The sequence below is a fragment of the Chinchilla lanigera genome, unplaced genomic scaffold (genome assembly GCF_000276665.1).
Source record: "Chinchilla lanigera isolate Chin_1 unplaced genomic scaffold, ChiLan1.0 scaffold00070, whole genome shotgun sequence".
Taxonomy (NCBI): Eukaryota; Metazoa; Chordata; class Mammalia; order Rodentia; family Chinchillidae; genus Chinchilla; species Chinchilla lanigera.
This window is the reverse complement of record NW_004955471.1, coordinates 8,522,721-8,545,314: the sequence shown is the minus strand read 5'-3', so window position 1 is coordinate 8,545,314 and position 22,594 is coordinate 8,522,721. Positions and strand designations below refer to the sequence as shown.

At 40.3% G+C, this 22,594-nt stretch overlaps 1 protein-coding gene across 1 annotated transcript in view; it reads left to right on the top strand.

The window, feature by feature from the left end:
• Window positions 1-22,594, top strand: part of Dchs2 (dachsous cadherin-related 2) — a 221,502-nt gene that overhangs the window by 161,719 nt on the left and 37,189 nt on the right. The window contains exons 11-14 of the mRNA XM_005400929.2: window positions 1,870-2,109; window positions 10,685-10,819; window positions 11,022-11,231; window positions 12,626-13,483. Coding sequence (XP_005400986.2) covers window positions 1,870-2,109; window positions 10,685-10,819; window positions 11,022-11,231; window positions 12,626-13,483 — 1,443 coding nt within the window. The remainder of the gene's footprint in view (window positions 1-1,869; window positions 2,110-10,684; window positions 10,820-11,021; window positions 11,232-12,625; window positions 13,484-22,594) is intronic.

The following is a 22,594-nucleotide window of genomic DNA, read 5'->3' as shown; positions in this document are numbered from 1 at the left end:
AGAAACCATGTGCTATTTATCCTCCTACGTCTGATTTATTCCACTTAACATTATGGCCTCGAAGTCCATTCATTTTCCTACAAATGACTCAACATTACCCTTCCTTATGGCTGAGTAGTACTCCATGTGTACACACACATTTTCTGTATCTGCTCGTCTGATGGTGGGATCTCAGCTGCTTCCATAATTTAGCTATTGTGAGTTGTGCTGCTATAAACATGAGTGAGTGTACATGAACCCCCGTAATATGATGACTGTAGCTCTTAGAAAGATGGCGAGAAGAGGTATGGCTAGATCAATGGGATTTCTAGGTTTAGTTTTTTGAGGAACAACCACTAAGGAAATCAGTAAGATTTAATATTTGCAGAAACATTTATTCATTATCAAGTACTCTTGAGTGTTCCTCCCTGTCATTCAATTCTCTTGCTGTCACCATGCTGCCAGATAACATCTAGAATAATACTTTATGAGTCTGATGAAAAAGAATATGTACAGTGTACCAGTCTTGTGAATTTGGAAATGGAATTCCCATTACTTTCTTTTCAGGGGGCACTGAAAAAATCAGTGAACTACTAACTCATTCTTTAAGCAATAAAGTCATTTCAATGTGAGCCTTAGGAAAAAAATTCTCAGATGTATAACCATTTGGCCAAACTGTTAATAAGAACATTATTTGGAATGAAACTGAGTGTGCAGGACTTGGAAGTCTTCATTATAGTCTGGCCCTGTTCTGCTGGAAAATTTCATCAAAATATTTATTAAATCCTGTACACATGGTTCCATTCTGAAGCGTGTATGAACACCACCTAAATTCCCAGCTGACAGAGAGATAGTCCAGACACAGACTGCTGGTTTCTGTAAGAACTGCATCTCTCCAAGGACCTGTTTCAATGATACTTTAAATGTTTTCCAAGACTGCTAAGGCAGGTCTATTACAGATTGTTAAAGGGGATGAATAAAATGGGAATCCTGTCTCAGGAATCAGGATATCATACATCTTGGGCAAATGTAGAGGCTGTTTCAACTGAGATATTTTTCAGAGACATAAAATGATAATTATCGAGTGCATTCACAGGAGATGGGATTTATTTTTCCTCTCAAGGCTCAAGTTTCTCATAAAATAGAAATTGTAAAGTTTTAAACAGCTGATAGGCTAGGAAGTACAAAGTGATGAGTAATGGCTGAAAAAAAAACCATTTTCTAAAATCTAATTCATTAAACCTTTTTAAGTATTTGAAGAACATTTATTAGAGGGTGAGAGGAACAGTCAGCAATCATAAAAGAAAAATATGACCATTTGAATTACATAATGACTACCTGTGTAGAACACTACTTTTATGGGTTTGTGCTCCCTTGCTGATAATACAGAGGTGTGTTTTATTCGTGAAGCCTATTGACTGAGTTATAACATCTTTGCTTTCATTTGATAATCAAAAAGACAACTCAGGGCAAATACAAAGCGACCATAACTCTTTAACAAAGATAAAATGATTTAAACCATGTAATCATACTCACATTTTTGTAACTTAGCTACTTTTAAGTAGGAAGAGCCATATGTCATGAAAATATATAGATTGTTAGTATCAGGTATCTTTTAAAGTGAGGTAAATATTGGATAGATAAATAACAGTCCTCTCATAGACAGTGGTATGAGATAGATTATCTTTTGAATAATCATTCACCCTTATAGTATTAACTTTTTATTCTAGATCATGTATAAATTTAAAGTTGGTTTAATATGATTCATTCTTCCATGAAAAGTTCAATTTTAAATCAAGTTAGATGAGCCAGACATAGGCAGAACGCGCACACATGTGACTAACCTAAGGTATATTCATATCATGTTGCTTGTCTTCTCTTTCAAAACAGGCTTACTCACTACAGCTCAGCCTTTGGATTACGAAGTAAAAACCCAGCACATTCTGACCCTCGTGGCCCTGGATGGTGATGTCCCGGCACGTTCCTCCTCCCAGACAATGACAATTACTGTCCTTGATGTCAGCGATGAGGCACCAGTGTTTAAGCAGCAGCTGTATGAAGCCTCAGTGAAAGAAAACCGAAGTCCAGGGGAGTTTGTCACAAGGGTTGAGGCTATGGACAGAGATTCAGGTAATTTAAAAATATGGAGACTTTGGTAATTAATGCTAAAAACACACTCAAAATTATGATTGACATAATTTAAAATATCGAAACTACAGAGTCCTCCAAAAAATGTGTACACACTTCAGGATAAGAAAAACTTGTATAAAGTGCACATTCTCCTGATTTAACAACTATAGACTTATCTATGAGAGATCCTGATGTCGTATATGGCCAAAAGCCCACTACATTGCCAGCCCTTAGAGAAGAAATTGGAAATGCGTGTGCAGCAATCTCAGTGCCCAAGGTCACCCAAGCAGTAGTTCACCATCCTAATAAAAGTATGGAAGCTCATAGCCACCATTTTGAGCACCTCTTCTAGTTGTAGAGCTCAAACATGACTTCTATTCATCTCATGGTGGCTCAGTAAATTTAGTATTAAAATACTTATACAAGTTTTTTCTTTTCCTGAAGTGTGTATACATTCTTTTGGCAGGCCGTGTAGTTTTGATTCAGAAACAGTGAAGTTACTAGGTATCTCACACTTCTAATACTTTTATTCACATACACATAAGAACATACATATCTAAAGATAATGTATGCTTTTGATAGCATTTGCTCATATTGATTTTAATGTTTATATTAGAAAGGTATATGTTTAATTAAAATGCAATTTAATGATTTGACCATGATAATTAACAGAATTATAAACAAAGAATCACATTTACTTCAGAGTGTAATAAACAGTGCTTTCTTTTGCCAAGGGATAGCATAGCAGAAGGCCCATGGCCCTGGAGTCAGATTACTTACACTGTGTAATCCTGACCAAGTTACTACCATTCTACTCCTGTGCTTATCAGTAAAATGGGGATAATGACAGTGCCTCCTTTTGTAGTTCCATCATAAAGATGAACTATTACATGTGAAGAGTTTATGTCAGTGTCTGGCGCGATAAGTAGACAATAAACGTTAATTTCCAATATTATCGTCACTATTATTATTAATATCAACCATTGAATACAGACAAACCACTCCAAAATGAATTGTTGCCAAGCCAGGAATTTATAAATTTCTTAGCTTTGCTTTTCAATTGCTATAGCTCTTCTCATATTTAAAATTCCGTAACTGTTTTTATTTTAAAATAATTATAGAAATTACAGTGTAGTGCTTCCTAATAAGAGCCTTTTTGGAATTGTCTCACTGGAACTAGTGTGAACTGTTTAACAAGCCAGTCTTTTAAGATTTGCAATTGTATATAGCAAGCAGGTTTATACATCAATAAATCAGTGTAAGATTTTGTTCTATTCTTACGTGAATTGTCATAGACTTTTTTATGTAAATGATAGTATTAACAACAGCAGTAAGCCCTTAAATTGTTAATCAAAAGAGTAAAAGATAGGCTTTCTGGAAATTCTAAACTAAATTATATGCCATTTAACTGCTTTGTCTCTTTGAGGACCATCATCTTCCAATGAAACCCAGTTCACGAGAATTTGTAGGAGTTGCTGGGAACACTCTTTTCAAGAGCTAATCTAATTTCTCTTCTGACCAGAGTGGGGCAGTGTGGGCAAGGAGATTTCTTGCTATGCTCAGAGAGAGAGTGGGGCACGCCGGCAGTTTGTAGGAGTCTGTGCTGAGAGAATTTATTCAGCACATTTCTGGCAATACTCAGTTCAGAGTGTGGAAAGCTATGGATAACATACGTAAGCTTTGTGTCTGATAATAATTCTGGTTCAATAAAGTTCACTTAGAGTGTTCTCTCTGGTGAGCAGAGCAACATGGGACACCCCAAAGTGACTTACACTGGGCCTGTTGCTAGTACTGTGCAATCTATTAATCAAAGAATGCTTCTGTCCTACGGCCTTATTTATTACAAAACAAATTATGTTTTTTAATTATGAATTTATCTTCCTTTAATGCTTGAAGACAAAGGAATTTCTCATGAAGTTTTGGATCTGATTTTCACTGTCAAATTGCCTAGTATTAATGGTACTTTCTTTGAGGATGAATTGTGTGCAATTTTAATTGAATTGAAAACTTATATTCTAGACATCGTGGTTGCTGACTGCAAACTTAGATGCAGAATTCTTCTTTTTGCCGGTTCGTAGTAATGGATGTCTGAATTTAACATCTTCATGAATCTGTAGCTTTGCATGTTTTGGAGATGGTTTTGATTTACTGGAAGTCTTGGTGTTTTTAATGAGGCCAAATCTGTTAAGCAGGTGATTGTGTAAATGCTTATGAATATTTTCATGCATGCATGTGGTTTTTTTTTAATATATTTTCTCTCAGTTTTTCTTTTTTGGGGTCTTTTTTTGGCTTAGTGGGTTAAAATAATGAAATAGCTTTATGCATGAGAATTGAATGACGTAGTCAAGATTTTAACATAACTGGCATTGCACTGGAATTTATGAATGGTTTACTTTATAGTACGTATTTTTAAAATACTATAGCTTTGCTTAATAACAGATAACATAACATATGTTTTCTAGTATTCTACAATATAGTTTTTAAAAATGTAAGCATACAATGTTGTTTGGCATTCAAAACCCACAGGGATTTGAACGCTGAATATTTATGGTGTATGACTCACACTATTCTAACAGAGTTTTTTCTCATACTGAAAGGAGAAAAAAAAAACAACAACCAGATTTTAACTATGGTATTAAAACTGCTACAGCATTTGGTGCCACCAACAAGAGAGCCATTGTTAGCAGGCAAAAATCTACCTCAGGGCTTCCCTCCCCAGCTCCTGGGCAGATAACTCACTGGTCGATACATTTGCTCCAGAGTAATGAATACAAGTAATTTAACAGTACGTTGCCACATGGAGATACGGAGTTTGTTAGTGAGATGTTGCTCTTTATTTCATGAAAGTGGGTTCTGTACCCGGGGTTGTCTGGAATAAACTCTGTATCTTGTTTGCTAGTATGTCTTACACACCACTGGGAATACTGCTGCACCCTACAGAGCAACACTTGGGGCCAAGGAGAAACCGTATTTCATTGAATCTGAGGTACCATTAATTTTAAAAATCATCTAATTTCAGAGAAGTTAAAACATGAAAACTATCTTGGAATTAATGAAAATAAATAAGGGTTCCTCACCTTAGCCTTAGGAATGATTCCACCCAGTGTATGGCTTGTCAGCCCTCTGGGAAATGTTAGAGACCATTCTGCACACCCTTTAGGAGCAGACTCGGTTATGCATATACCGAAGGATAGGAATGCTAAAATATCTCAGCCTATCACATTTTGCAATATTAATTTCTCGCTCTTGTAGCCACTTTATTTGTATATTCAACCTTTTGTAAGCCAGTTTCTTTATAGAGTGGCATTTCCCTTGTGTCATCCACTGAGGCAAAATATCTGTCACCTGTTCATCTGCACGTGATTAGCAGTTGCTCACGGACCTGCTCTCCAGTTGTGTCACCACAGCATTTGCGCAGTGTCAGACCTGACCTGACCCAGGAGTGCAGAAGGAGATCCATAGGGTTCAAGCCCAAATTAATCTTGCTGACTTTGTGCCCCAAATCTAGCAACGTGGTTATTTCCAAAGTCCAAACAGGGAATTCCGGAATGGGGTAGATCCCTGCGCACTTCATAGTTTAAATTCCTCAATCCAAGGAAATATTGTTCCAGGAAGTCACAATGACATGCTAATGGAAGCCACCACCTCGTTAGGCTGTGGTACTTCTGCTACTCCCTTACTACTGTTCTGCAGATCTTTTATTGGTTTCTGCTTGGTCCTCTACAGATTTTCTCTGTATAAAGTCCTGTTATAAATGTGGTTACAGAAAGGTGAAAAAAAAGGACAAAAACGAATAAGAACTAATAACCTTATTCAGAGTATAACTGTTAAAACTAATACTTTAGAATTTACTATTAGTATTGCATTGAAAACATTGTACTATAATCATGTAATTGCTTACTCATCTGCCTCCCCTGTAAACTATGAAATACTCCTGGGATGTTTTATTTAGAATGTTTTATTTTCCTGGATTCATAACATTCCATTTACTTTCATCCCAAGTGCTTAGGGTAGAGCAAGATATGACATAGGAATTCAACGAATATTTTTTACTGTCTCATATAGGAAACTGAAGTAAATGAGACATAAGCTGCCTGGGGTTACCTTTCTTCTGCAGAATTTATTCACTTATTTCTTCAAACTGTCAACAAGACATGGTTGTCTTTTTGCCTTAGAAATGGCTGAGGGTGTGGTCATTGTGCAGCTGATGAATCACATGAAAAATGATCTTCCTAGAGTTAATCTAAAAGTAACACTCCCTGTGCTGCCTCGCAACTTTAAATCTCCATAGGTGACTGTGTTTTGGTAAAGTTTATACCAACAGGGCATGGGTTGGATTTGGCCACAGGGCTGCAGTACTGTAATCCCTGGCCTAACATATGTCTAATTAAGACATATGAGTTATTTTGCTACTTTCTGGTCATAAAATCCAATTATCATGATGTCATCCAAGTTGTGGATCAGTGGAGTGTTCCATTATACACCAAGAAGACCCATATCTTCTGAGTAGATGATGGTGAATGACAGAAGAGCTTGAATGAAGATAGATGCACTGCTATTTCTGCTGGGTGGGAGTAAGTGATTTTTATAGTACTCACAAACTGATATGAAGTATTGGCTCTCAGAGCATTGGTGGTCCTAAGACCAATGGCGCCATGGTCCACCCTCAGCCTGCAGATGACAACCACCGTGGAGCATTTCAAGGATGCTGGTGTCCCTCTAACCAGTCCTGTGCAGCATCTTTAAGAAAGGAGACTCCTCTGAATTTGGGGGAAATACACTGGGGATGAGTGATAAGCATAGAACACATGCAAACAGTCCCATTTCCTTAAGTTTTGGATTCTTTACAGCATAATACGCAAGCGAAGATTGGGCATCTCAGCCTCAGTGATTGCAGGCCACTGGTTATTGAATCTGACCAATTAAAGAAACTGTCAGGGACACAAGTCTATGAACTGGCGCGTTAAATGTGGACTCCCTGGCAAATACACTGTATCAAGAAATCCATCCAAAGCCAACGCGATATTTTATGTTCATGCATCTTATATCCTTAAAGTTGATTTCCATAGGTATTTCTCAGATTTATGCCAATATAAGTTAGAAAAATATTGTTATTCCTTTTGAATCTATGAGCTCTGTTTGACAGAGTCAGATTTGTACTTGGCTGCCTACATTTTGTTGAAATCTGACTCTGATTATGAGTATTCACGGGTATGAGCACTGACTTTCAAGCTATCAGTTAAATCTACCACTCAATTTGGGTCTGATCTTCATCAGTACATCAGCTGGTAGTGTTCTTTCTGTAAACTGCAAGTACGTTCAAGTATCATCCGACGTCATATTCTTGTTTACCTCATGTAGCCAAAATCTGTGCCATTTGGTTCCCTCATGAATTGGGTTCCTTAGTACTCATTTCATCACACGTAACACATATGATACTTTAACATGTCATGACACCACCTCAAGTGCTGAGTTACCCGTACAGCATCATTCCCATGGCAAGGAGCTCTGTACTGCATTCAAGGCCAAAGAGAATCAAACCAATCTCAGATTCCCTATTACCTGAAACCAACTCCTTTTGCCCAATATCTTATCAGTCATGTTTGGGTAAGAAAACCAGATGCTACACTATAGGTGTTAAATAGCTGAATAAGTAAAGGGAGACTATTAAGACAGTCCAGAAGAAATAAATCTAGGAAGTAGCTGCTACTGGGAAACATGGGAAATTTGAATTATTAGAACCTGAGAAAAAGCAGTGAGAAGGGGTCGTGGAGAACCTGGCCGGGAGAGTGATGAAGGAGACTGAGCGACATTGCTAAGGGAGACAGAGTGCAATCGGGAAAAGGAAGCATGGTTTTCTCTCCTTCTGGCTTTCGGTCTCCTTCCAGTGTCCCTTTGTAACGGACCCTTAGAGGGAGTCACTTGACAAAGACCTGTGGTTTCGGATGCCCAGCTCCAGCATCAAGGCTGAACAATGGGTTTAGATCTGAGACATTTGTTTAGCAGCTACAACACCATGTAAAGACCTGAAGAGGAGGAGGAAATAGAAGGAACAGCAACCAAGGAGGCCCCTCAGAAAGAAGCAGTGTATCCAGAACAGCAGGACGGCGCGTAGGCCAGGTGTCTGCTGAGGGAGTGAGTCCCTGAGAAAAGCTTGAAGGGATGAGCAGAGTTCACATCATATGGGACTTTGTAGACTCTGGCTAGGTGTTTGGATTTTATCTTAAAAGCATTCACACACTCTTCCGTCTTCCTGGTTAACTCATCTTTAGGGTCTCAGGTTATAAAGAAAGCAACTCACATCACTCACGTATGTCTTACCTCATGGAATTCTAATTGCCCGCTTGCTCGTCCATGTCCAGGACTATAAGGTGAGCACTGTGAGGATGGAGAATTTGTTTTCTTGGTAGCAGTTATACATTTAGTACAAGGCACAGTAACTTAGAACCTAATGTTGCTCTTTCTGTATATATTTACTGAATGAAATAATGAATGAGAAAACTGTCTGCCTGTGACAAGTCCTCCCCAGTCCACTCCCTCGGCAATTTGATAAATTGCATCATACTTTCTATGACTCATCGATTTGACTGTCTCCTCTGCTAAATGGGTACTTTTAGAACTAAGGTAATTCTTCAGTGCCTGACATACAGTAAATGTACGTTAAACACGTGAACACAAAAAAGAAATGAAGAAAGTACAGGAAGGAGGCAGGAAGAGGGAGGGGAAAAGCAACAAAGGCAGGAAGGCAGGAAGGGAAGGAGGGAATTGTACAGCCAAACAAATGGTGCAGCGCCATGTGCCTATGTGGTGTCATCTGTACCTAGGTGGAATCTGAACTCCCTGGGTTGAGAATGAGGTAGAGTGAATGTGTAAGTGAGATGCCAGTGAGAGGATGGTCCAGATATCAGCTGCTCACACCTGAAAAGATCCCGCCATTCCACTCAGGAAGTAGGAGACAGATATGTCGTAATGAAACAAGAAAAAGAAAATTCTTTTCCTTTTATTCTTTTACTCCTCTTCCCCCATTCTTCCCTCTGTTTTCGCCTAGGTTCCCTCATTTCTTTCAAAACATGAGTTGGCAATACATCACCAAGAAGCCAACTTAGGTATTATCTGAAGATGGCCAGCAGGTTTGATGAGCAGGAAGTCACTGTCATGGTAGAAAGAGTGGCTGTGACAGGCAGTGGTTTGAAGCTAGCTGCAGGGAATGGATGGAATAATTCAATGAAATTTGGCTACAGAGACAAGGGATGGGGGGAACTTAATTCTTCTAGCTACAGGAGACTATAATCAAAGGGAATATTTTTAGTAGAAAGACCAGAATTTACAGAAAAATTCCAAGGGAGAGTATTTGAAGAATCACTTTTGCCACTGGACAGAAAGCTGGGGGCTGGAGTTGAATGTAGAGGCAAAAGGCTGAGGGAGCTCTTTTCCAATGCCGCCTTTCCTCCTGCATTATTAAAGAGAGAGCGAGGAGGTGGTCAGGTGGGAAGCCTGAGTAGGATGGGTTGACCAAGAAAAAATTCCTGGGTGACAGTTCCTTCATCTCTCCATCTATTGGATAATCCAGGAGAACAGAGAGATAGTTGGAAAGATCCTGGGCTGAGGATTTGTTCAACATCTTTGGCATAAGTTCCCAAGACCCATGGAAAGGAATAAATTGCTAAAATGACAGCTCACAGTGCTGGACTAGATAGGAAGGAACTAAATGGTGAGAAGTGTCTTCAAGGGACATAATATAGAAGTCATGCAACTGCAGGTATTAGGGCCTGAAAGCAGATACATGGGTGTATGTGCACACAGACACACCTGGGCACGTGTACATACATGTGCATATACACACACATCTTTCTCTAGGTGTGTACCATAAGGATATCACTAAATATCTTCAGATCCAGATTTCCAAAATACTTAGGTGACAGAACTAGACTAAATCATTTTTATTTTCATTTTCATAGTTCTAGAGGGTGACAAGGGTATGAGGAGAAAGAAACAAGTCATTAGCTGAAACCACAGAAATATGGGAACAATTACTTTGAAAATGCATAATAATATAGTATCACATTTCTCACTCAGATAGGAGACAGCCTATGAAGTAAAAGCAAAACAAAAATAAACACATAAGCAACTCTATGGGCTTCCTGAGATTGAAAATAAACAGTCTTATAAGTGAGCACAGGCTTTTAAGTAGAAGGTCAATCTACAGAAATTGTCACTTGTACCACAAACTTACAATTACATCATTAAATCACAATCAAGGGTGTTAAAAGGAACAATTAGGAATGTGTGGTAGAATTGCACACTCATAAGAAACAGTTTATGGGAGGGAAAAAATCCTAAGCATTCAGTGTGGGGAAGTCTCATAAGACTTTTGAAAATCGAGCGTTTCAGCTCATGAGGCTTTTATTTTGCAAGCACAGGCAAAGAGATTTTCTTTTACCTTAATTTGAAGACTGGCTAAGAATCTTGCCTTCCTCATCTACATCCTAACACATTCAAAGCAAAATAAATAAGAAAATGGTCAAGTGAACTCCCAAGGGATAATTGCTAAGTTTATCTTTCCCTTTTCCTTAAGGAATCAATTCCAAGCTTCAGTTTGAAATCCTCTCTGCGGCTTCCTTTGGGATTTTCAAGATCAATCCTGACACTGGAGAGGTAGTGACAGCTGCCACACTTGACAGAGAGCTTCAGGATGTCTTTACCCTTCGAGGTAAGGGAACCTCCTGTCCTGGTGTATTTTACATAAAACCAAAAAGGTCTGTGAAGAAATTTAACTTTGAACTGAGGTGTCTTTGAATAAAATATTATGGACCAAGTGCTACTTAGTTAGCTTCATCTAATGCTGTTAGGGGGAAACATTTTCAGCATGCACTAACAGCCACAATCCATGCCACCTTTCTGTTCCTTATCAGTCCTGGTACGAGACGGGGGAGTCCCTTCATTGTCCTGTACCACAACAGTTGTCTGCACTGTTGAAGATGAAAATGATCATGCACCAGAGTTTCTTGTCTCCAGTCACAACATTGAGGTTCTGGAAAACCAAGAACCTGAGGTCGTCTATACTGTTTTGGCCTTTGATATGGATGCTGGCAGTAACGGAGCTCTCAAGTATCACATAATCGGTAAGTAATTTTTAATTACAGTTCCCCCAAGGGTACAAACTGACTTGATGCATTCTATATGTTGATTCTTCCATACTTGGTATCTGTATGGGTCAGTTTTCCATTGCTGGGACAAAATAGCTGACACCTACAGTTTAAATGAGGAGAGGTATATTTTAGTTCCCAATTTCAGAGGGGCCAGTCCATGGCTGGCTGACTGTCAGGCAGAAACATCATGGCGGAATGGTGTGACAAAGGAAAGTTGTTTATCTCATGGCCTCCTGGAAGCAGAGAACAGGGAAAGAGCAGAAGGGAAGGGGCCAGAGACTAAACATGCCTCCCCAACTCACTCATCTAATAGAAAAGCAGGCTCATAAATACATTGCAGTGTGTCACCATCCACCTTATGCAGCAGATCTGACACTGTGAACTTCTGGTTCTTCCAAAAGTCAAATGGACTATGAAAACTCAATGTTTTGTATAGATTCAGGATGTTGAGGAAACCATGACAACACAACTAAAGACTTTCACAAAAGAGGACTTTCAGAGATGCTTCAGAAAGTGGCAAGAATGGTGAAATGAGTATGTTTGAAGCTAGGGGAAGTATTTTGCAGGAGGTTAATGGTAAGGCGTCTTTTACTAGATAATAAATTTTAAAAATTAAACATTAACATTTACTATATTTTTCCATAATACTGCACGGCTCCTGTTTCTTATTCCTGCTTCCTGTTATTTTATTTCAAATACTAAAACATACATTATAAGGTCCTCCAGAGGAAAAACATATGAATATAAAAAGTTATAGATGCGTGCAAAAAATTCACGCTGTTGCCAATTAGGGGAAGCAAGTGCTGTAGCTATTGACTCAATTAAGATGTATATTGAATCATGTTATGCTGTATTTAGTCAGCTTTCCCATGGCTGAGACACGATACCTGATGCTCACACCTTCGAGGAGGAAAGGATTAAGCCAGCTCATGGTGTCAGGGGTCCAGTACGTGAAAGTCTGGCTCAGAAGCAGAAGCACCATGCAGAAGGGCAAGGTGGAGCCAGGCTGCTGAGTTCTAGAGGCTGGGAAGCAGAGCAGGGCACAGTGCCAGGGAGAACAGCAGGCCACACCTCCGAGACCCACCCAGACACATTCAGGAACCTACTTTACCCCTCTACTACGTGCCTCTTAATCCAGTGATGTTGACCCATCAGGAATAAGTCACCAGTTGCTTCTTTCTATGGTAGAAGTTTCATATGGTGAGGGATTTCATCATGCTCTATCCCCAGTACTTACAAAAGTGCTAGGATGTGATAGAAAGGAAACAACTATTACTGAATGAATAAATGAGTGTATGCCATACTAGCAAAGCGGTGCTATTTTTCTCAACGTACTTCAATATATGTTCAATTGTTTTCTGTGATAGATGGAAACACGGATGAGTCCTTTGTTATTCATGAAACATCAGGAGAACTGGCAACTGCTCGTGCTTTGGACCGGGAGCAAGTCAGCAGTTTTACACTCACTATCCAGTGCTCTGACCAGGGGGACCCCCCTCGGAGCGCCACCATGCAATTGCAGGTGAAGGTTTTGGATGACAATGACCACAGCCCTGCCTTTTCCATGCCTCATTACTGGTCCTCTGTGGGGGAAGATGCACCAGTGGGGACCGTGGTTCTAGTGCTATCTGCCATGGACAAGGATGAAGGCCCAAATGGACAAACGGAGTATCTCCTGGTGGATGAGTCTGCTGGTGCGTTCACCGTTGACCCCCTGACAGGCGCACTGAGAACTAGCCGCACCCTCGACCGGGAAGCCCAGTCCCAGTACACATTTCAGGCTGTGGCCAGAGACTGTAGCATCAAGGGCCCAAGAAGCACCACCGTAATTGTTCATGTGTCTGTCACTGATGTTAATGACAATGATCCGGTTTGGGAGAAGAATCCTGTTGATGTTTTTCTTTCTTCGCAGCTGCCTATGAATCAGACCATTGCTATTCTAAGGGCCAGTGACCCAGACATGGGGCCCAATGGAGCTCTTACTTTTAGTTTTGCAGACGCCCAGTCATTGTTTTTGATGGACGAGACCACAGGAGAAATTAAACTTCTGGGAAGTCCACCTTCAGAGTATTGTCCTGCGTGGTTTCAGTTAAACGTTGCAGACGGAGGAGTCCCAGCCAGGGCGACCCCTGGTCTCCTGGTCATTCACATGGAAGGAGTAGGTGTAAAGATCTCCTTCAGCCAGCACCTGTATGAGGGATTTGTGGCTGAAAACTGTGAGACAGGTAAGTGTCTTTCAAGTCTCCTTGAAAGTGTCTTTCAAGTCTCCTTGTATATTGCATCTGTTTTGGCAGATTATGTGACAGTGCTATTGCGGGTTCAGATATAAACTTTTTGGGCTGGGGATTTAGCTCAGCGGCACAGCGCCTGCCTGGCAAGTGCAAGGTCGTGAGTTTGATTTCTGGTACTGGAAAAAAACCAGGTATAAACTTTTGAGTTCAGCCAGTTCTTGGTATTAGAAAGTTGTGATCCATATGGTCCTGCTAGTTAACTTTTTAACACTTTAACAAAATACCCAAGGCAGCTCACTAACAAAGCGAAGTTTATTCTGGCTCACAGTTCTGGTACAAGATCCTCCGGCCGTGTTGCTTTGAGCCTGCGATGAGTCTTGACCTCATGGCCGCAGCATGGGGCAGAACAAAGCACTCTCCACACAAGCCAGCCACGACCCTCCCTACGGCTCCCACCATTAACCGTGGGGTCACTAGATGCCACCTCCCAACAGTGAGGCTCTGAGGCTAAGTCTTTCGAGCTCCTGGGAGGCACCAGTATCCAAGCTCCAGCAGTGGTGACTAGCAGCCTACTCCTGATGAAGTGTGAAGGGAGAATGCAGTGTAGGCCAAGTTATACCACACCTGTAAAGGTGGGCCCTCCCTGTAGAGTTCCCTCAAACAAAGCTAGGAGCTAAATGAATGGGAAGCCTTTATCTTCCTTTTACAGTATATTTTTTTGAGCCTGATCAGGATTGTTCCTCTTAGTTCCCTTATATTTGGAATTACCTAGTTAAATTTGACATCTACCTTTTTTGGTAGAACTTAATACTCCAAAAGTTTTATATATATATCATATATATGATATATATTATAATATAAATATATGTGATATAGATATATATATGTATGGTTTTTTTAAGACAAATTTTTGTAAAGTAGTTCAGGCTGGCCTTGAACTCACTAGGTAGCTCAGCCTGATTTTGAACTTGCAGCAGTCTTCCTACCTCAGCCTCCCCAGTGCCAAAACATGTATTTATTAAATCTTATGCTTAAAGAAGGTATAGAAATACTGCTGGAAGTAATCCAAACATGTGGTATCTGAATATTCAGGTAAGTATACATTTGCAAACATCTGAAACAGTGAAATATGACCTGTCTTTAAGGATTAAATTTGACAACTGAAGTCCAAATTGAGAGGGAGAGTATCGCTGCAGACATAACAGAAAAGAGCAAGGGAAAAGGTAAAAATGGCAGTTGCTGATGCTTTTGAATTTAATTAGATGCACATAATGTATGCCTGGATTGGTAGGATTTTCTAAGGCCTATGAAAAATAATGACAATGTGCATAAAATAGAGATTGAAAAGCAGGCAAAGCTTTGCCTGGAACATGATTTAAGTACAAACTCTCAGATCATGTCACAGACCCCAGAGAGTGACCTTTCTTTTTTTCTTCTTAATTCCATTGATAGTAAAAGATTGCAAATCCATTGATCAATATCAGAATAGTCTTCATATATGTCTTTTAATATCACTTTGTAACTGCTAGAATGATTTTCCCTGCCTAAATGTAGCTGTAATTTTAATCTTTATTTTCAAATGAAAAATATTTGCCTACTAGAAGCTTAAATTTTCTGTAGGTTACTCAAAAACCCTATTAGTAGTTACCACTAGGCATCCTGAGTGAATTGTTTTTGGTACTATCATAAATTCTGCTCACTTCACACTGCTTTTAACATTGACACACTCTTCTAAGAAAATAAAAAGTTAAAACCAGTAACTTCTATGTATTTATATTTAGCTTTTTTTTTTTTTGATTGGAAAGGCCACAGGTTCAGGTTTGATTGACACTGAGTTTATTAACAGCATTAAACTTAACGCTGCTATTACTTAAAACAATATGTAGTTTCCATTTTTGAAAGCAGCCTTTGGAAAGTAAAATCGCTTTCAGAGTCAGCTATAAAATGTTCAGTTACCATGGAAAGTGTCACCCAGCAGGGCCCACGTGCCCACACGACAGAGGATGACCTTCAGCAGGGTGACAGGACCAGTTGTCTGAGCAACACCCCACTCCTGCTCCTGCCCTCTGGCTCACCCTTTCCCCCACCCGAGCCCACATTTTCAAGCTAGATTAAAGCGAATATTTTTTAAAGCTAAGGATAAGCTACTTGGTGCCCACAATGTTTAAATCTACTAAATGAATTAAAGGAACCTTCTAGAAGCCAGCCAGTTGTTATTTCTTCGGTTTCACTTCCAACACTTTGGTTTTCCAGACAAGGATGACTCAGCAGCTCTCCTCTTCAGTGTGGGCTATCCACAGGTTCAGGCCTGGCTTTGAATTGCTCTGAGGGGGGAAAGTCAAAATTCTTGAATTATATTGATACTTTCATTAAAAGTAAGTAGTCGGGTTTTGGAAAAGTTGAAAATAAATTAAAACGATGTCACATGGGGCTGTCTAACTGGTAAAATAAATTTGATCTAGTATAACAATAAATTAGATCTTGATATTTGGAGGCCAGTCTCTTCTTTCAGCACTTTTGCAGTTGACCCAGTGAATTCTGGTTCCTACTCTTAATTGGGTTGGGTGCATGGAGTCAGAGTGTGGAGATGTGACAGGGGTTAGTGTAGCCATGTGGGTCAGCCCCATCACAGCTCTTGTGCTCATATTCAGCAAGTTCTCTTTCTGACATAAAGGGCACATGGGAAGGATTTCCTCACTGGGGCTCTGTAAGGATTAGGTTTAGTCACTGGAGGATACTAGTCATTGCTTTTGTTATTATTGCTGCTTTCCTGTGGTCCACAATCCTTATTTGAATTCTACAAAGTTAGCTGGGTATAAATTCTTACCAGACCAAGCAATTATCATGTACCAATTGTCTGACAACAATGAAATACTTGCAAATTTTAAAGCCCTACCATCTGTTTCATTTTCTCTCCATACCAGATAAAATCATATTCTCCAAGGTAATGAATTTCCCCATAAACATGGAATTAGGTGGCTCCATGTCATCAGCAGCTTTGAAACAATGCCCAACATATAAATTTTTATGATAGTCAAAATAAGGAAGCAAATACTGTCATTAGTGTGTTGTTACTTAGGGCCAGTTCATGTTTAGGGTGAAATTCACTGTGGTAAATACCATCGTAATGGCCATTTACAGCAATGTAGAATTTCATTACCTCACGTAAGAAGCGGGTTCTGAGTCTAAGAAAGTTCTGAAGGAGAAAAGCCTTAGCCAAGGTCAGGGTTTCTCAGAAGATATATACCACATAAGGCAGTTTTTAATCTTTGTGATTTCACCCCAGTCCCACAGCTGGGCCTCAGCCATAGAAGCTCAAGGAAGGCCTCATTTTTTTCACTTAATACAAGGTTCCTTCCCCAGGAGGGGGAGGAGGACTTGCTAATCATTATGAAAGGAACTGATACATCTGCCATGATGCCAGCTTTAACTTTTATACTTGGTGAACTATGATTGCTATGTGGATTACAATAGTCGTGTCAAAATGACCAGCCCCCTCTTTCTAGAAAAGAGATACAGGAAGCCAAATTGTAATCAGAAAATTGTTGCTTGCTGATCCTAAGCAATTAAAAGTAGGATGTGATTCAATTGTTGAATATCATCAGCCTGCAGCCCTTTTCCTCCAGCAGAGCTTGCCGAGCACTGCCAAGAGGGACTTTGTGATGCTGCCATTGACAGTCCCAACTGTCATCACTCATCAGCTCCCTTTGGTTTACATCTTCCTCACTTGGCTTCTCAACTTCTCAGCTAAGGCTTCTGTCCTAGAGCCGTTTATGTAAAACTACGTTCTGAACCATTAGTTTTTGCTCATAGCTGGGTCTTAGTTGGCTTTTCTTTACTGAGACATCGTACTTGGCACCTACAATTTAAAGGAAGGGAGGTTTAATTTGGCTCATGGTTTTAGAGGGTTCAGTCCATGGTCAGCTGGCTCCAAAGCAGAAGTGTCATGATGGAAGGGTGTAGCAGAGGAAAGTGGCTCATTTCATGGTGGCCAGGAAACAGGGCAAGGGAACAGTGTCAGAGAGGAAGTGACGAAGGACCAGATAGGTACCCCAAGGTCACACCCCCATAACCCACTCAGACACTCTCCAAAGTGTGCTTTACCAATCTCCTGGTCATTTTGTAATCCAGTCAAGTTGACCTATCAGTATTAAAGGTCACAAGCTGTAACAGGGTTAGTATCTTTGAACTACATTAAAGTGTTTCCTCTGTTGCTTTATCTGTGGATAAAAATTATGCCTGTTCTACAAGAAGCATCCATTTGTCGTGGATAGCATTAGGATTGTGATAGGAGGAAGGCGAAGAGAGTATTTTGTCTTTGAAAAACAAAATATGTGCCCTTTACTATAATCAAATATGGTTCATAAGAAAGCCTGATCCTTGGAGATAAAGGAACCCCTCTATTTTATTGCTGGGAAATACAGGAAGGGCAAAAGAGAAAAGGTATAGGAAACAAATTCTTGGCCTCTTCATCCTAGCTGCCGTTTTCTTCAAAGCTGTAATTTAGGAGGGGCCAGTGAGATAGACTGAAACATGAACTAAGCAGAAGATACTTTGAGACTATGGGAGGACACTGCTTCATAAAATGGCCCTTTGATATCACAGGACAGAGTACAGGCTAGCCAGCCTGGCACAGACCTCTGCTGCAGGGATGAAATGACCCCACTCCCAAACCTTTGGGTAGGAGGGTTGGAGCGCACTCCAGAGGCTCCCCAGTATCATAGTGATGACACTAGCCCAAGTTGGCAAGTGTGGAGGTCTGGAACTCACCGTGATGACCAGATGGAGCAGACTCGCTGATGAGCTCTGAAAACCAGTGGAGAGCACGAAAATATCCCGCCTCACTGAGACACCCACCCATCACCAGTGTGTGTTACAGAAGAGCACTGCAGGAGGGCAGAGAACTCAAAGACTGAGCGAGACTTCAAAATATACTATGTGACCTAAAATAGTGTTTGAAGGGAAAAGATGAAGATGACATTAAGTAACACTTTTAAATGTCATTTTAAATGGTCATTTCCCCCTATTCTCTAGTCAGGATGATGCTCATAAGATATACTAGATCAATAATTAAAAACTAAAGAAGTTTACTATTTTCTTTGAACATTGAAGTGTTTCTCTGCTTTACAAATTGTAACCCTTGAAGGACACTCTTACATATATTCTTGAAGCCACCTGTCACTGTCCTCTATTATCTCCAAGACACCTATTAAATGTTGACCATATACTTGATTTTGTGTTCTCAGTATTTACTTTTCTAAAGGACCTTAGCATCTATTTCATACATTCTGTTATATGATGGCTTTGATGACCTAAAGCATTTTATTTTCCTTGTTACCAACAGTGCAAAGTCTAAGAGGTGAAATGAATGTGAAATCACATTTAGCAAAGCCACAAGGTTTGTTCCTATTGATATGTTCATTGAAATTGTTTTACCATTTAACCCTCACTTCTTTTTTTTTTTTTTTTTTTTTTTTTTTTTTTTTTGGTTTTTCTCCGGTACCGGGAACCGAACTCATGACCTTGCGCTTGCCAGGCAGGCACTTTGCCACTGAGCTAAATCCCCAGCCCCAACCCTCACTTCTAATAGAGAAAAAAATGCTGTATTCCCAAATGAGAATACAAGTACAAGGTAGAGTGCACAGGGAGACAGTTTGGGCCAGGTAGAGGAAATACCATACTCAGAAGTGTTGAGACTTAACAGTGTGGTGAGCTTGCCCCTCTGGAATAGCTGGGTAGTGGCTACTACAGCCTGATGGGCTTCTCTGTTATAACCTGGACGAGAGAGACATTGATGGCCTTCAAACTGTCAAAACATGTTTGACATTGGGGAAAGTGTACAAGATGAACACAGGGTAGCCTGGAGGAGAGAGGAGTTAAGAGTGCATTTCTGTGAGCCACACCACTAGGGACCACAGCTGTGAAGAAGGCTAGAGGGCACACACTTCTCCTCACTGGAATGGACCACTGAGACCCAGGGCTCTCAACATTGACTGGAGGACAGATACCCAGGTTTAATACTTCAACATTCATCCACCCCTACTCAGTAAAATGATACTCTTTGGAGGTAGAGCAATCATTATTAATTGGTAGACACTCCTGTGCAACTCTGATGTGCAGCTGTGGGTAGAGATGGAAGGAGAGATGAAAAGAAAATCCAGGTAACACGAGTAGTTCAGAGGAAATGGAGAAATAATGCATAAGGCACAAGGCTTGGTGGCACCTGTACTATGTGGCCTGTGGGACCATGGTGAACTTCACCTAAATTTCAAGAGTTATTGTGGACAGCCTGGAGGTCCAGGAAAAGTCATAGGTACAGAGTCACTGCAGAGATCTCCCATGAGGACAATATCTAGTAGTGGGACAGCTGCTGAGATTGCAGAACTGTAGAACTGCTGGCATGCAGCTCCAGCCTGGGGAAGCTGCAAGCATGAGTGTACAGCACATGACACCTGCTAGATGGAGGTGGAGATGGAGATGGAGGAGATTGATCATAACAACAATTCCTGAGAGGATGGTGCCAAAGAAACAAGAAGCAGAGTGCAGGTAGAACTGGGACTGAAAAGTGAAGACTAACTCAGTTGGATGTCTGTCCTCAAAACGAGAGTGTGTGGGGTGACAGGTTTCCACTCACAATCAGTGCTCCAGTGCACCACCTTGATTGCATGAGGAGGAGCCTTCCCTGAGATGGGCTGAGGGTGCTGTCTTGCCAGTGGGAGGAAAGAACTAGTAGATCAGAGGGTGTATCTGAAATCATAAGTCCATGCATGAAAGATACAGGATAAGCTAGTAAGGGAACAACACCTTTAGAAAATAAAGCCCTTAGAGACGACAGAGTTCTGAGGAGTGAGGTTGCTTTGTTGAAGTTGTTTGGGATTTGGGCCGAGAATAGCTACCAAGAGCCAAGACAGTGTAACATGAATTCTGGAGTCAGCCATGTGTTCTCACAGGGACATTCACAGCTACATAGAATTTAGTAATTTAGAAGGAAAGTGGGAACTTCATTTGTTTGTTTTTTTGTCATTTTGGAGACAGGGTCTTGGTATGCAGTGCAGGCTGGCCTTGAGCTCACTTTGTAGCTCAGGCTGGTCTCAAACTCAAAATGATACTCCTGCCTCAGCCTCCCAAGTGCTGGGATTATAGGTGTGAGCCACCACACCCAGCGAAGTGGGAATTTTGGAGAGAACTAGTTCATTAGAGTTTCACTGTAGCAGCCAAAGTACTGTAAGGTGCAAAGTGAAGTAGAGACACATAATTCAGAGCTTTTTTGACAGGAGTTAGCTGCAACAAGAAGAAAAAAGAATGAGATACAAACTATAGTTTGAAGCCCCCAAGTATCAGAGGTGTATTTTATTGTAACTGAAAGTAGAAGAGATTTGGACATTGGTGATTTATGACACTGCTGCTTTAAAATTTGTGTATTATTACATGTATGCCATACATAGTGATTGCATTCATCATGGTACATGTACAGAATGCATCTTAGTTCTTTTTCCCCCTTCTGTACCTTTCTCCTCCCCCGCCCCTTGCTCCCCTTCCCATTTGAACATTTTGTTGCTGCCTTATAGAATCTCCCTTCCATTTTGGTCCTTACTGGTGCTTTTGGTTTCTCACTTTAAAATTTACTCAGAGCTTTCATTAACATTTCAGTAAAAGCAGAACATTTACTGGAAATGTTAGAATTTCTGTTCTTTTATTTTTAATTAGCATCTGTTGTTTGTGGATGTTTAATGTCTGCTTTCAGATTATCTTGAGGATGATAATTCTGCTTCCTGAAGAGCTGCTATGAAAATCAAACGGAATCAGTAAAATTATAGATTGTACTGGGCAACTAAAAATATCTTAAAAGACATTTCTTTAAGTGAAATGTAATAGGGTGATTAGAGATATTCTGAGTGTCTCAAAATTGGAGTTGAGAGTCATTCACACAAATTTTGCATAGCTTCTTTCCAGACCCCATGTGCTCTGGATTCTGTCTGGGTGGGTCCCAGGAGCGGACTGGAGAATGTGGATGGGTCTTACTGCAGGTGATGGAAAGTCCAGATGACAGTGTAGGAATGACAGGCAGGAAACGGGTGGACAGTGAGAGAAGACCAGAAGCACCAGCCTCAGAGAAAGATATAGAATCTAATATTACATCGCCTTAGCACTGAAAATTCTCTAGCTCACATTTCAAAGAGAGTCTTCTGTAAACTACAAAATTAAAGAGGTATTAGGAGCACTCAGGGATCATTTTAGGTTAGCACCCATGTTTCTCTACATTATTTAATGCATTTTTAAACAATTGAAGGAACCCATCTATAGGTAACCACTCCCCAAAAGAGTGAAACTCCAGCAAGCATATATTTCAGATTTAATCAACTGCATTCACATCTCATCGCCAACACTAACTCTGTGTCAGTTTTCTTCCCTGTATCTCATTTTCTGCAAACTGTAAAAAGTCAGTGAGCAATTTAATGGCTTCCTGTGTTATTTCTTTAGTGTTCACAGAAGCAGAACTGTTCAAGAATGCATTTGATTGCTGTTTGAAAATACAGTTTTCATGTTTGCAAATATTGGAAGATTATTCCTTCTGGACGTGTTTTTTCTGTGCTCTTTCTCAGTCTGGGATCCTAGGAATGACTTTCTTTTAACATCAGTAGCATTTCAGCTAGTTTTGATGATGGAAAGCCAGGAAAGCCAAACTAACACTTTTCTTCTTTTTTTATTGTGGTAAAAAAACAGAATTTACCACCTTAACCGTTTATGTAAATGTGAAGTGGTGTTAACTATATTCGCATTTTGTACAGCAGATCTCCGGATCATTTTCGTTTTGCAAAACTGGAACTCTACTCACTGAACAGTGATTCCTCTTGGACATCTGCCGTTGCCCAAAGTGAATGCCATTCTGTTTTCTAAGAGTCTATTTTAGATACTTCATTTAGTTAGAATCTGACAGTACAGTGTTTGTCTTTTTATGACTGGCTTTATTTACATACTTACCTCAAGGGGCCGGGCGTGGTGGCACATGCCTGTAGTCCCAGCACTCGGGAGGCTGAGGCAGGAGGATCGTTGTGAGTTCGAGACCAGCCTGGGCTACAAAGTGAGCTCAAGGCCAGCCTGAAC